This window comes from Alosa pseudoharengus, unplaced genomic scaffold (genome assembly GCF_046254945.1).
Source record: "Alosa pseudoharengus isolate Yale_2024_CS ecotype anadromous, Long Island Sound unplaced genomic scaffold, YU_APseudo_1.1 YU_APseudo_1.1_scf_20, whole genome shotgun sequence".
NCBI lineage: Eukaryota > Metazoa > Chordata > Actinopteri > Clupeiformes > Clupeidae > Alosa > Alosa pseudoharengus.
In genome coordinates, this window is record NW_027468664.1 from 17822081 (window position 1) to 17837890 (window position 15810).

Here is a 15810-nt window from a genome sequence, read left to right on the forward strand (position 1 = left end):
CAAGTCCCCCCAAAAATATTCAAAAGTGACCTCACTGCTAATAGCTTATTTAGAGGGCAGGCTAGGTAAAGCCTGTCAAGTCATTTAATTACCGTGTGTAAACGGCAGGAGTTACTGAATGGTACAGTGACTTTGTCTGGAAGTGTGCTCTATTGTAAGATTAAATGAAAATTGCACTCTTTGGCTAGAAACACTTCAGGTGTGTTTGGTGTTCATAGAAGAATGACTATACTGAAAGAACCCCATACCTAATAAGAATTATGGTGGAGGGGCTGTGCTATTGTGGGGCTGTTTTTTATTCCCAAAGGCCATGAAATCAAATTCAGGTGCAATAATGGTATCATGAACATCAAGAAAAACCTGAACATTTTCAAAGGAAATTTGTCACTCTGCCAAGACACTAAAAGTTGGTCATGATTGGATCATTCATCAGGTCAATGAACTAAAACAAACGTCCAGATCAAAACAAATATGTTTTATTGAACACAAAATCAAGTTTCGGCCATTGCCATCTCTGTCCCCTGATCTAAACTCCATAGAAAAACAGTGGGGTGAGTCAAAGAGGAGAATGCACAAGTTTGAACCTAGGAATTTGGACGATCTGGGGAGATTTTGCAAAGACGAAAGGTCTTTTTTTCTATTACAAGCAGGGGCGCCAATAATTGTGAGCAACGTGTTTCTGTTAAAAAAGATTTATTTCTTTATGAAATTTTCCTTTTTCTCAAAATACATTTACTTCCCTTCAGGTCAGTAAATGTACACATATATTAATTTGTACAGCCCTACGGTTCGAGATAGTCACAGAAAAATTACTCCCTTCAATTTTTTTGGGCAGAGCTAGTGATTTCATTTTATTTTATTTTTCAACTGAAGATCCCAAAGTGAGGAGTTATTGGTCATCAGTGGTCCACTGTGCTTGCTAACACTCCGATGGTTCTCAGGAGTAGGAGACATGGTGCGCAAAGAAGGAGTTCAGTAGAGCACACAGACGTTCAAATATTCCCTTTGTTATTCTTTTTGCACCTTTCTTAATAAAAAAGGAATATCTGGACATGCCTGTGCTCCAGTGAACGTTATGGGTTTTTCGGTCCATGTCTCCTTGCACGTGTGTGTGTGTGAGGATGTTGTAAGAGGGCATATTAAAAACATGGGTGGTCTTCTTGAGAACAAGCCAAAGTGTAGATACACACACACACACACACACACACACATACACACACACGTTTACATACACAGTAGTGACTAGCTTCTACAGATGTTGGGGCACACCCATTCTCAATTAGTACCATCTTGTACAATAAAACCACAAACTCCTGGCTGAATAGACACATAAAATACACACCCAGCTGAGAGCTCCTGGCACCAATCCTTCCAAGAATAGAAATTACACACCCACACACACTCACACATCCACACACACCCACAAACACACACACACACACACACACACACACACACACACACACACACACACACACACACACACACACACACACATCCACACACACCCACAAACACACACACACACACACACACACACACACACACACACACACACACCAGCCACCCAAGAAAGTGCACTAAATGTGATGTATGAAGACAGGAGGAATGCACAACCACAACCACACAGAAACCGAGCATGTACATATTCAGTCCAAAATAAAAGAAAGAGGACGCAGACAAACACACATGCAAACAGATGCACAAACTTAAACTGTTTAACTGGCAATGTTATAGTGCATTCCTATTTAAACATCCTATGCAATGGCCATGTCATTGGGACATGGCTAACATTGCTAACGCCAACCTCCAGCTCACACTAGCATACCACTGACACCCATGCAAAACACACATATACACACACACACACCTACACCCACACACACACACACACACACACACACACACACACACACACACACACACACACACTGACCATCATGCAGGTCTCCATTCCTCTTCTCCTGCATGGCGAGCTCAAAGCTGGAGTGGAGGATCTTGTTGAGGGTGGTGATCCACTCGTCCATCTCCACCTCACTGTCCGCCGCCAGCAGGTACGTACTCTTGTCCTGCATCTTCAGCTCAAAGGCAAAGCGCCGCACCTTACTGTTCTACAGACCCAAAACATCCGTTCAAAACAGGTTAGCTTGATGTTTATGTTTATGGTGCTTAGCAGACGCTTTTGTCCAAAGCAACTTACAATGACATCAGCAAACATTACATTAACGTTAACACTGTAAAGTAAATTAATAAAGCCTAAATAAATAATAACAAGAATTCAAATAATAATAAATAGCTAATGGATAGATATAAGATTATTATTAGTGTTATGTACTGTAATACACACTTACATATACACGGCAAAGTGTCAGAAGCAGATGTTTTTTACTTAACAGTAAACATATACAAATTCTTGCACGCTGTGGTTCTGTGTAATGCATACATACAGTAGATTTCCCACCGTTATGTGATAGCAGAATATCATGTAGGCCTAATAGCAGAATATATGGCTGTCTTTGATAATAGGACAAATTAGACCACTATAGATCATATTCCCAGACTGGATCAACACACACACACACACACACACACACACACACACACACACACACACACACACACACACACACACACACACACACACACAGGCAGCATACAGTACAGTGGCAGCCCCAGGCCCATGTTGAGCCATGTGGAGGATGGCAGGATGATGGATGAGACACGGCGATCAGACACGTAACATAAGGAGCCAGTGGCAGGAGCTCCTATTATCACTAGCCTACTGTGTGACAGAGACAGACACCAAGAGCAGAGAGAGAAAAAGTACGAGAGAGAGAGAGAGAGATTACGAGAGAGAGAGGGAAGAAAAGAGAGAGGAGAGAGAAAGAGAGGGGGGAGGAGAGGGTAGAAACAAAAGGAGAGAGAGAAACTAAAAAAGAGGGTGTTGGATAGAAGAGAGAGAGGATAGAAACAAGACAAAAGAGAGAAAGAGAAACAGAGAGGGAACTTTGCAGTAGGCTACCTGTTCTAAGAATAATGTTATCCCTGGATAGTTTATATTACTTTCTAAATTGTGCTTACTATCAAAATACTCCCCCTGACAGTCTATCAACCTGAGTTAGTGGGAGAGGCTTTCTCAGGCCCTGGGAGAGCGCTCTGATGGAAATGGTATGTACAAGGATAATATTTTGGAGTGGCAGGGTTCTAAGGTCTTTCTACACACACAGCGGTATAGAAATTCATGGTGTTAAACAGACGTTGAAACTAGGCTTATCAGAGTTACAGTAGACCATGTTGTATTGGAATGGATTTAGTGTGCATGTGTGTGTGTGCATGTGTGTGTGTGTGTGTCTCTGTGTGTGTGTGTATGTGTGTGTGTGTGTGTGTGTGTGTGTGTGTGTGTCTGTGCACACCCAGTATGTCTGAGTACATCTGGAACTTTACAATGTGAGTGTATGTGTGTATACATGTACATACTTATGCATGCACAAACACACACACACACACACACACAAGCAAACACACACACACACACACACACACACACACACACACACACACACACAAACACACAAACACATTCACACAGACACAGCTCAGGCAGGCCTCGAGGACAGCCTTACCTGCACCACACCCATGCAGGAGTCCAGGAAGATGGTGCCCTTGGGCTCCTTGGAGATCTTCTCATCCTTGTAGAAGTTCAGGTTGTAGGAGCCGTCACCAAGCTGGGCCAGGTGGAAGTACCTCCTTTTGAAGGACTGAAGAGAGCGAGAGAGAGACACACACATACATATTTACACACATACACAGATGATTTTGTATTCCTTGTATGTTTTGATGTGCACTATTTTTCTGTATGTTTGAGGCTTTGGTAACACTATTTCCTTTTAACCCTTAGAACCCTAAGCTGTTTTTAGGGCATTTTCACTACCTTTATTCATAAGGATTTATTCTGGTCATTGTAAGTGCCACACACATATATTATATATTGTTTTTTTCAGGAGAGTTTAGGCTATTCAGATCTGCCATCATTTCATGTATTAATTCTAGCATTGATTTTATTTAGATTTTTAAAGAATTAAAATATAAAAAGTGTATTATAAAAATTCTTATATTTCGACATGTATCTCACCACAGCAAGCTCACAGCTCTACATGCATTTCATGTGTGTGTAGGGCAGACTGTCCTGAATCGGGCAATATAATTGCCATGTTGGAGGGATACTCTGGGGCTGAGCAATTTACAGAAATATTTGCTGTGTGATTTACGGAAATAAATGCCATTTTTTATTTAGTGATGAAAAATGACCTTTCTGCGCTCCATATCTGTGACACGAACTGATCTGACCTGACTTGACCCGAGGTTGCGTGTTAGCCTGCGTGCCTGTGTGTATGCTGTCATAATAATTCTCAACTCTTTACTGCATTGCCATGAACAAAGTAAAGGCAAAAAAGGTGTTTATTTGTTGAACAAATTGGGATGCAATGTGAGCCTTGAATTGGATGCCATGCAGGAATTTGCTAGGATCACAAAACCGGAATATGAACATGCTTTGCCATAGAGAAACACATGATAGCATTGGATTATAAACATGCTTTGCCACAAGAACAGACAAAAACGTGGGGTAAGTCCAGCTATATGAAGTTATTATTTTGCTGTCACTTCGTCTGTTTTATAACCCAGAAGGATGTACTTGGTATCAAATGATAGCTCTGAGTCTCCTCTTTCATCTGACATGCATGGCATATCTATGCGATCACGGGTCCGCGAGTAATTCAAACCAGAGTAATGAGTGTGCAGCGTTGGTTTGTGTACATGACTGTTATTATTTTGCAGTCACTTCGTCTGGTTTTATAAGCCAGAAGGATCGATAAACATGGTACCAATGGATAGCCCTGTGCCCCCTCTTTCATCTGATATACTTGCCATATCGATGCGATCACGGGTTCGCGAGTAATTCAAACTAGAGTAATGTGTGTGCAGGTGAACGCAGAGAAGTATAGACTGTAAATATGATGCAATTTGATTTAATTTCATGATTTTTTTAAATTTTCATACTTGATCGTACAGACAAGTGTGTAGTCTCGTTGGAAAGCCCCACTTCTGCTCTGTCGTGCAATAAAGATTTCATCTCGCTGCGATGAACCATTCCGGAGCAATGTAACAGAGAAGAAAGGGTGTGTTTTTTGACGCACTTTGCGTCAATCGGGTTCTAAGGGTTAAATGATCATGTCAATAAAGCATACTGAATTGAATAGAAATGAGAGTGAAGGAGAGATGAAGAGAGAGAGAAGGGGGGGGGGTTGGGGAGAGGAAGAGAAGGATGAAGGGGGGAGAGGGAGGTGAAGAGTGATGGATTGTTGAGAAGAGAGAGACAGTAAGAAGTGAATGTACATCAGAACAGGCTGAACGACAGCATGGATGACAAACGTGAAGACATGATATGAAAGAGAGGAATATCAAGAGGGAAGTGATTGATATAAAAAATATGGCAGGTGAAAGACGAAGAGAAATGAGGAGGAGACAGGGGGATAGAGAGAGAGAGAGAGAGATAGAGAGGTACAGTAAAGGAGGAAAGAAGGAGAAAAATGCACAGAGTAATTACAAAGTAAACAAAAACAATGGAGGTATATAAACAGCGCAAGGTCAAGGCAGCGTGGTCTCTGTGCTAAAGTTAGCGTGACGAAAGGCTGGGGCATGGGAACACTGCAAGGTCAACAGGCCTTGAGGACAGGACATAAAGGACAGGAAGTGTGATATGATCTACTTCCTGTTTTATTTGTCTGGCTAAAGAGGAGGAGTGTGTCCGTGTCTATTTATTGATTAAAGGGGGGAACTCCTTCATCCACAAACACAAGCATATGTGTTTGTGACTGAAGGCCATCGTGGCAGGACATAGAGAAGAGCTGTGAAATCACTTATAATGCCATAGCTGAAAATGAAATTCTTTATGTAACCTGCGTTGTGTTGACCGCACGGTTCAACCTTGCACTCGCCCAGACTCGAACCTGCAACCTGCAGCAGCCCGTATTCCGCACCTATCTAGTGTGCTAGCAAGTGAGCTAAAAGGGCTAAAACCCATAGGCTCTTGCATCTCCTGCTCTTAAGGCGTTGGGAAGGAGGTTAACCTAGTGTACTACAGTACCTTTACATCTACATACGCTAGAAGTATACTGTGAGAAAGCATACTCATGCACACAGGTCAAAGGCCTGGAGAGGGGCTGGGTAACACAGGCTAGGTATGATTGTGTGTGCATGTGTGTGCTTGTGTGTGCATGTGTACATGTGAATGTGTGTGTGTGTGTGTGTGTGTGTGTGTGTGTGTGTGTGTGTGTGTGTGTGTGTGTGTGTGTGTGTGTGTGTGTGTGTGCGGTGACTTACTCTCATAGTGACACTGATAGCTCCATTCATGTTGCCTTTGTACAGCCAGCCATGTTTGGACACTCCCCCTTTCTGGGACCCAAGGGATGCTGTGTCCTGTAGAAAACATAGTTTATTGCAGAGCACTGATACACATAACACTCATACAGACAGACAGACACACACACACACACACACACACACACACACACACACACACACATGCTCAGACACACACCACTGTGCAAAGGCATCCATGGGCCATGTTTGTAAACCGATGAGACAGAACACAGTACATGTCTGGCAAGGGAAAGTGGTGCAGATCTGTAGTATCACTACTGCCTGAAATGTTGCATGTGAGAACAGAGCCTGTTAGTCATACATCGTAAGTCATCAGATGTTATGGTGTGCATCAGAACTTAAAAACACTGCTGTAGTTCCTGCACAGAGTGCATATCATATCATCTGATGCCTTATATTGCAGAGCCAATGAATCTGCAGCACTAATGCCAGCCATACACCATTCAGAGACTCAATTTCCAACTAAAGGTTGAAATGAAATGCAGCCAGTTCCCATCATCTTAATCATTAAGTGTAAGGTGGCAGTCTGGGCTGTTTTTTTCGTCTTGATTTTACAATAATATCATCAGCCAGTCATCACGCAAGCTGAACAGGAAGGTCTGTGCTCAGTTCCGGGCCAACTTCCTGTCTCTTTAAGTACTCAAAGGGATGGAGGAGTCCAGCCGGAGACTCCTTTCATTATTTCATTAAGACTGTCATTACCAGAACCCTCCTCTTCCCAAACACACACACACACACACACACACATACACACATACACATGTGCAGTGCACACACACAAACATGTGCACACACACATGTACGCGTGCGCACACACACACACACACACACACACACACACACACACACACACACACACACACACTCACACACACACATATACACACACACACACACACACACACGTAGACAAACATTTAAATTCTTTATTTGGATTGGCAAGTAGGATAAGTATCATTGCTTAAAGGAGTGCCTAGTAACAGTAAAGTTTAACACTGTGATGTGCACATTAGGGGTAAAGGTGACACCTGCGTTTCCAGGTGAAGAGGCTACCACACAAACACATACTTCCCACACACCAACACACACTCATAAACACACACTCTGCCTTCTGAATTACTGTAACACACAGACAAATGCATACGCATCCATGTACACGAACACGCATCATGCATGTATGCATGCATGAATATACACACACAGACACACACACTAAGGAACTAAATGACATAGCATGAGTGCTATGAGAGAATTGTAGGCACCGATCTCAGCATACCTCATCTTTGTCTGCATCTTCGTCCACCTCAAATATGTGCGCGGGCAGCTTGTCTGGCCGAGGGACTTTACTGTGACAAAAACAAAACACTGTGGTGAGGAGGTGTTGGAAGATAGCACTCATCAATTTAGGTACAGGATGTGACCAGGACATTTTTCTTCCAGCTGAGGTCAACATGCTGGCTTTCAGACCCAGGTCAAAACACACCGCCTCTATCTTTCATAAAACTGGCAAACAGTCTATGATTTTGAGTCCTTACATTGGTAGAGGACAATAGAGAAATGTCGGGTAGTAAATCATATAAAGAAAAAACAAGGCCAAACAGTTTGGTAAACAGCAAAACTGTCCAAAACTATCATACTTTAAAATACATAGCATTAAAAGTGACAGGTGTCCATATATGCAACTGTTCACTTTATGTCTATGAGCTCTACGCTGTGCTAAAGGTCAAGGGTTGCATTGTTTCTGGTGACCTGAAACGAGAGGAACATCTGCTAGCACAAACCTCTGCAACATCTGCCCTTAAGGGCAAGAAAGAACCAATGGAGCACATGAGACTGGGGCACATAGAGAGACGCAGGGAAAGGCAGACAAAGAGAAAGTGAAAGAGAGAAGCAGGAAAGAAGGGAGATAAGGGAGAGGATGAAAGAAGAGTGAACAGATATGACTAAATAAACAGAGAGCGGGGCGAGAGGGAGAGAACAATTAGGTTAGCAGATATAATCCGCACTATTGCGTTTGGTGTGCGCCGCACTCTGGGTCATCTGTTCTGTCCAGAAATAACCTAACCTGGGGTCAAGGGGAGGAAGTGAGGACAAGAGAGGAGGAGGGAGGAAGGGAGAGGAGAGGAGAGGAGAGGAGAGGAGAGGAGAGGAGAGGAGAGGAGAGGAGGCTGTATTGTTGTGGTCAGTCCGCGATGAGAGAAATGGACGTGCATTTCCTGCTCTCATACTCTTGCCAGCAGGGCTGTCTGTCAGTGGCCTGCGTGTCAGAGCTGGGTCGAGGACGCCAGCTGACAAGGAGTCCTCGCCACAATGCAATTATACTCTTTCACTCTCAGCCTCTGTCATTCTTTTCTCTCCCTCTCTCAGTCCCTCCTATTCTCTCCTTCTCTCTCTCTCTCTGTCCTACTTTATGTTAATAAGACTTGCCGATCCTCCAACCCTACTGACCCTTGCGTATAGATAAGTCTTACTTGGGAAGTTGCCGGAAGTCTCCAGAATAATCTTCATACTTGTAGTTGACAACATGCCAGTCAGAGTTGTAGGTCTTGATACACTGTGTGGAGAGAGCATACTTGGTGAGGTAAAACATTGATTCAACTACTAACTAACTACATTAGAACCCCCACACACATACTGGCCCCCACCACACACACACACACGCACACGCACAACGCACACTCACAGTGCATGCACTCACTCAGGCACACCAATTCAAGTTCACACACACACACACACACACACGCACGCATGCATGCACACACGCACACATGCACGCACACACCCACACACACACACACACTCACACACACATACACACTCACCAACACACACACACACCCACACATACACACACACACTACATACTAACTATAAACCAATTACAGAGAAAAAAGTCAAGAGAAAATCCTCGAGAGAATCCTCTTTGTTGTTCTTATGACTGAGACCTCATTCTCTCTCTCTCTCTCTCTCTCTCTCTCTCTCTCTATCTCTCTCTCTCTTTCTTTCTGCCTGGCATTTACTCACAAAAAGAGACTGCTGAAAGAAAGACAGCATTAAAGAAAAAAAAAACTAATCACACTTAAAGCAGTGGGCAGCATTAGCTGATGCTAATGTCCTAAGGGAGGGGCCGGTCAGGGCTGGGATCTGGACATTAAAATTGGATTCCCCTCTTTTTGTTTTATTGGCGAGACGGACGCTTGAGTCCCCTCTCAGCACTTCTTAAGGCAATGAGACCGAGCGCTGCGGGCGGGATTAACGTCCAAAAACAAAGCTGGCTCCTCTTCCTCCTCCTCCTCCTCCTCCCCTCGTAAATCTTGTTAACGACGGACGCAAGCGAGAGGGTGGAGGGAGTGAACGAGGGGATGGAGGGAGCCAGGGAGGGTTCCACAGAGAGGTGGAGAGGATGGAGGAGGTTGGCAAGGATGGAGGAGAGAGTCCACGGACGTGGGGCAGGACAGAACAGGAAGGAGACTGAGCTGAGCTTACAGACCTCCGGAGAGATTTGGGCTCCTTGTTTGTCCATCATTCACTGAAGCTGCTTGCACACCGCCCCAACAAATTCTTAACTTGGCAGCTGCTTGGTTGCAGTCTTTAGAATGTTCAGAAAAGCAACTGCCCACTCCACACTGGCCAGACGGACTGACTTTTTGGACAACTGCATCCAACAAAGACCAACAAGCACAGAGTGATGGTGTACACTGCCCCAACTTTTGGTGTTTGTTGGAGTTTGTTGACGTGTGTGAGGACAGTGTGTGCAAGCACCTTGAGGTCTCTTACCTCTCTTTCCCTTTTAATAATAATAATAATAATAATAATAATATATTATAATTATTACTATTATTATTATTACCTCTCTCTCCTACTCCATCTGTCTGTTTCCTTTATCCTTCCTTTATCGCAGTGGAAGTGAACAATTGACACTTTTTGATGTAGAGTTTGCGGAATCACACTTTTCACCTGCTGGCCTTACTTTAGCCCGCAATAAATGATTAACTCTGTCTTAAGTCCAGATGTTTTTAAACATACATTTTAATGTATTTATGAAAGCTCAAAGTGTGTGAAAAATGTATGAAAACGTATGAACCACGTCAGTAGAATTTCTAAGAGTGTCCATTAAAAAAATAGAGCTCTTCCTCTTTCTGGAAACCATTTGCATGAGATGCTTAGCATCCCTGCTGAACAAGAGGAATAAAAACCACAAACTGTCAATGACTCCCAAGGCTATTGGAACAGCATGTGGAGCACTTTTAACTGAACCTTAAATCATCTAGTGGTGTGTTTGGAAAACAAGGCCTGGTTCGCTACCACCCGGGTGAATCCAGATTTCAGCGGCCGGCCTTGGGGGAACCCTGTGCCTGAATGATGTTCCAATCAAAACGTGTCTTTTTTTCTTTTTTCTTTTTTACTCAGAAGGCTTCCCTGGCTGAAGTCCAGCTGGTCTGCAGCCGCCGGTGATGTCATGTTGCATTTGACTGAGGGGAAGGATCACTTTACTCCATCTTCTGACTACGCCCAATACGCAGTCCCAGTGGAGACATACTGTAGGCCCAGACTGACCCCAAGACGAACTTCTTCTGTGCTCAAACACTGTGTGCAGTGTGTGTGTGTGTGTGTGTGTGTGTGTGTGTGTGTGTGTGTGCATGTGTGTGTGTGTGTGTGTGAGAGAGAGAGTATGTGTGTGTGTGTGTGTGTGTGTGTGTGTGTCTCTGCATCTGTGTGTTTGTACAGTATGTGTCTGTTTGTGTGCATGTGTTTATGTGTGCATGTATGTGTATGAATATATGCTTGAATATGAAAATATGTGTGTACAGGTATGTGTGAGAGAATGTGTGTGCATAGGTATGAGTGTGTGTGTGTGTGTGTATTCCACTTGAGGCCCTCTCATAAATGACAGAAAAAGAGCCTAGTACATGGTAGCCTAGTACCTTAGGGAAATGTGGTGTGTGAGGTGAGCTTGCTAACACGTGCATGCGTGTGTGTGTGTGTGTGTATGTGTGTGTGTGTGGGTTTGTGTGTGTGTGTGTGTGCACTCAGTCCTCCGTGTGTGCGTTTGTTTGGTCTCAAAGCATCTTGGGTGGCATGGTAACCACAGCGAGGTGGGAACTTCTCATCTGCCTTAGCCCATCTGGCTTTTGGCTTCAGGGGAGCACTGCCGACTCTTAACACCACCGAAGACCTGCTTCCAATAAGGACCTGTCAGCTCTCCTCGCCCTGCCTCCAGTCCCTCAGTGTGGGGAGGGAGAGCTGATCTGCGCATGGGCTTGGCAGGAGCACTGGTGGGTAAAGAATGCTGGTGTTGGCTGACGGAATGTGGCTAATGGGAGTAAAAAAGGACCTAAACTGGCTAAACACGGGATGGGTTTACACATAGGGTGAGAAAACAACTCTCTAGCTGAACAGCACGTGCTGTAGCTCAGTGGATAGAGTGGTCAGTAATGGGTCTAAGTGGCTGGGGTTGGAGAGGAGAGGAGAGTGGGAGAGGGACTAGAATAGAACTGCATGTGTTCTTTAGTGTTACTGACATACACAACATACACACAGAGAGGAAATAAGGGTTGCTCATTCCTGCTCATACAGGAAGCTTTAAACGGTCCGGGTCTCAGCACCGGGTTCTGCTACTGTTCTCACCACATTAGGTCCAAGTGCCCACGGGGACCCAAGTTGGAATGAGAGATCTTTAAATGGTGGCGTTCTCTGGCCCACTCACTCACCTCTCTGACAAACAGACTCTGGGCCTCCTTCCGGGCATTCTCAGGTACGGTGGGGTAGAGCGTGCGACCCTGCCGCCTCAGCATGGACATCTGGAATCAAATGGAGACAATGGGTGTCAATGAGTAAATCTTTATACACACACACACACACACACACACACAAACACACACACACACACACACACACACACACACACACACACACACACACCAATAGACAAAGAAACCAGACATTGTATAGTATAGTATAAAAAAAGTATATACTCTTTTGATCCCGTGAGGGAAATTTGGTCCCAATCCGTGAATTAGTAAAACACACTCAACACACAGTGAAGTGAAGCACACACTAATCCCGGCGCAGTGAGCTGCCTGCTACAACAGCAGCGCTCAGGGAGTAGTAAGGGGTTAGGTGCCTTGCTCAAGGGCACTTCAGCCGCTTCCTACTGGTCGGGGTTCGAAACGGCAACCCTCCAGTTACAAGTCCGAAGCGCTAAACAGTAGGCCACGGCTGCCAGGCTGCACATGGCTGCACTGGGAGTCTCTAGTTTTTATTCTCACAACATGGCATACATTAAAAGATTGCTATCAGGGCAGACTAAACATGTATCGAGTCTCTCAACATTGTAGCTAAGAAGCCAAAGATCACCCTCATAACAAAGCAGGAAAAAGGCTACAAACTTTTAAAGATGCTCAGAACCCAACCCTGAGACTCGGACCTAAATCTATCCACTGCACTTTCTTCCCACATCTCAAACAACAAGTTCTTTTTTCCCGACCATCCCAGTCCCCCCAGAGTCACTGACAAGATCAAGCGTTCGGATTCGGAGACGCTCAAGCGGACAGCGTTAACACGGCTCGCTACCTCCCAGTCAGCTCGCCACTTGGCGCTCCTGCATACTCGGGGAGCGTTCAGCATGCTCGCTGACCTACTGAGGAGGTAACTGAGCCCTCTGTGTGAACTCTCCCCCTCAGACTTCCACATCTCCTGGTCCGCAGCACAGCCAGAGTGCCGACTCGCTTGAACGTGGCCGCTGGCAGGATCAGAGGGGAAAGGTGCATAACAACCACAAGCGAAAAACGGCACGGTCACGCAAGAAAAGTGATGCCTTTCTGGAGAGATGCTGGACTTCCTCGATGGAGTCCAAGTGCTTCTGCGGTTACTTTTACTGTAATGCTGTTCCAACCCCCCCACCCCCAGCTGGCCTGAACCAAACCCTGGACTCAGAACCAGCTAGCTCTCTCCTCAGCTACGACTCTGTGGTATTCCATTGGTAGTGTGCTCTCCTTGTTATATTCTCCTGGTTTATGGATGTACAACTGAATCCAAGTGCGTCTAGACTAGTTATCTAATGCATTATACTTTGTGTGAGACAAAGATTCTAGTGCAAGATAAATAACTAGACAGAGGAAGTTCACTCTAAAATCGTTGGTGTTAAGTATGCACTGGAAGCCCAGTCTGTGTCGTACGTCACCGTACGCCTTTAGGAGTTTATGGATCCAGCTCTGGAGCAGCCTGATTTCCTCTCCAAACAGCACAAGTGGACGATGGGCTCATGAGCCAAGACAGGAAAAGCGATGTCTAAGGTTTATGGACTTGGGAAGAGTACGCTGTTGGAGGCAGCTGGAGAGAGAGAGGAATTATAGCGCTGGTAAAGAAGGGCCTACTGTTGTTGCGTACATATGGGGAAAGACTTCTGTCCACACCAAATATTATTTCTGTTCTACCTCTCGGTCTTTCTCTTATGCAGTTTCATTTCACAATATTAGAGGTAAGCATAGACAAAGCAAATGTGTGGTTGACTAATTCAGTCAGAAGAGTGTAAAACAGTGTGTAAGCGTACAGTAAGTGTCGCGTGTGTGTCTCAGTCCAACTCTCTGCTTCTCTCCCTGTTGTCTGCAACTCTGTGCACTCACCCACAGAAGAGCGCTGGCAGCTCTACAGCTCCACTCAGCTGTGAGCCAGATTAGGACCCCCATTAGCCACCACTATCCCTCTTTCTCTCTCTCTCTCTCTCTTTCTCTCTCTCTCTCTCTCTTAAATATAGACAGATAGATAGATAGATAGATAGATAGATAGATAGATAGATAGATACTTTATTTAACCCAAGGGAAATTTTAGACACTAAAGAACACTATCTATATATTGCAAATTTATCTCTTTCCTCTTTTTCTTTCTGCTGGGAAGTCTTCAAACGCACGTCCCAGTTGGCCCCAGGGCACAGAGATGCGGTACAGTGTAGCCTGCAGTCCAGCGCCTCACTCATGCATGAAATCAGGCCTACTCAACCAAGGGCCAGTGCCCGAGTCACATACCCTCAGGGAGGGGAGAGGAAGAGAAAGTGTCCAGTGTCTAACAGTGTCTAATAGCATCTAGCATCGTCTAGTAGGGTCTAGAAGCATCAAGCATCATCTAGGTATTTTCTTATGGTTTATTTATCATTATTGTATTTATTTTACTCATACACATGACAGTCTACTGTACTTGAATTCCTTTGATTTGTTAGTTATTTATTTCCTTTAATTTCCTTTATAATTTTGGAGCACCTCCTGTTATTTTATAGTAAAATGTAGATACAGTACATGTGACTTGAGTCTTGTGTCATCTGCAAGGGGACAGCAGAATGGGCCCTGATCTGACGTCAGTCTTTTCCTGAATGAGCTGGATTTTGCCTGGGAGAGCTAGCGCAGAATGTAATGCAATTTGATTGAAAGGGGTCTCTGAACATGAGTGAACGCACATGTGAGGACGAACATTTGGGTGGAGACGTGCGTGAGGGAGAGGTTTTTCAGGGGGAATTTCCTAGAATATGTGGGAGTCTCTCTGTGTGTGTGTGTGTGTGTGTGTGTGTGTGTGTGTGTCAAAGTGTTTTGGCTCAATTTCCGTGTTTATGTGCATGTTTCTGGTTGAGCAACCAGCAAGCCCCTGCAGATAAAGACTTTTCAAGATGTCCAACAAATAACAATGCAGGCACTGAGTCACCACAATGCAGCCATCACTAAAGAACAGGGGGTCAATGTCTGGACTATATTATGGGACCAGATGGTAGCGAGAACAACACAGGAACTAAAGGACAACACCCAAATCATATTACATATATAACATCAGCTGCCAATCCACACTATACTGTACCACACTGGGATAGGTCAACAACATGAATTCCCCCTAACATTCTGCAGATTTTCTTCACTTTAATAATTAACATTTGGCGGAGAGAGGGAAGCAAGTCATTGCAAACAGATGCAATCACTCTCACTCACTCACTCACTCACTCACTCATTCACTCACTCACACACTCACTCACTTTCTGTCTCTCTCTCTCTGATTGTTTAACTGCTTATCCATCAATCTATTATTTGACAGATGTGGCATTGTGAAGAGGTAAGACATGGTGAACAGCATAGTAAATCCTTATAAATGCCCTTATTTCACACACACACACACACTCACACACACACACACAATCTCCTTTGGGGAAAATTAAAGACGAAAAGGAGTTGTATGAAAACAAGACCTTTAGAACTCTCCATCCCCAGGAAGTGGACCTGCTGAGGGACGCCGTAAAGCGGAGTGGGCTTTGGCTCGGCCGGCAGAGCACCGACTCCTCTAACGGAGTGTGCTGTTTGTTTAAGCCAGCGCCAACCTCCGCCGGGAGGCCTT

General features: G+C 44.6%; 1 protein-coding gene across 1 annotated transcript in view; it reads right to left on the minus strand.

The window, feature by feature from the left end:
- Window positions 1-15810, minus strand: part of dock9b (dedicator of cytokinesis 9b) — a 75026-nt gene that overhangs the window by 48649 nt on the left and 10567 nt on the right. Inside the window, exons 3-8 of the mRNA XM_076296749.1 lie at window positions 12153-12242; window positions 8913-8995; window positions 7718-7787; window positions 6382-6477; window positions 3624-3758; window positions 1937-2111 (exon numbers count right to left, since the gene is read on the minus strand). Coding sequence (XP_076152864.1) covers window positions 1937-2111; window positions 3624-3758; window positions 6382-6477; window positions 7718-7787; window positions 8913-8995; window positions 12153-12242 — 649 coding nt within the window. The remainder of the gene's footprint in view (window positions 1-1936; window positions 2112-3623; window positions 3759-6381; window positions 6478-7717; window positions 7788-8912; window positions 8996-12152; window positions 12243-15810) is intronic.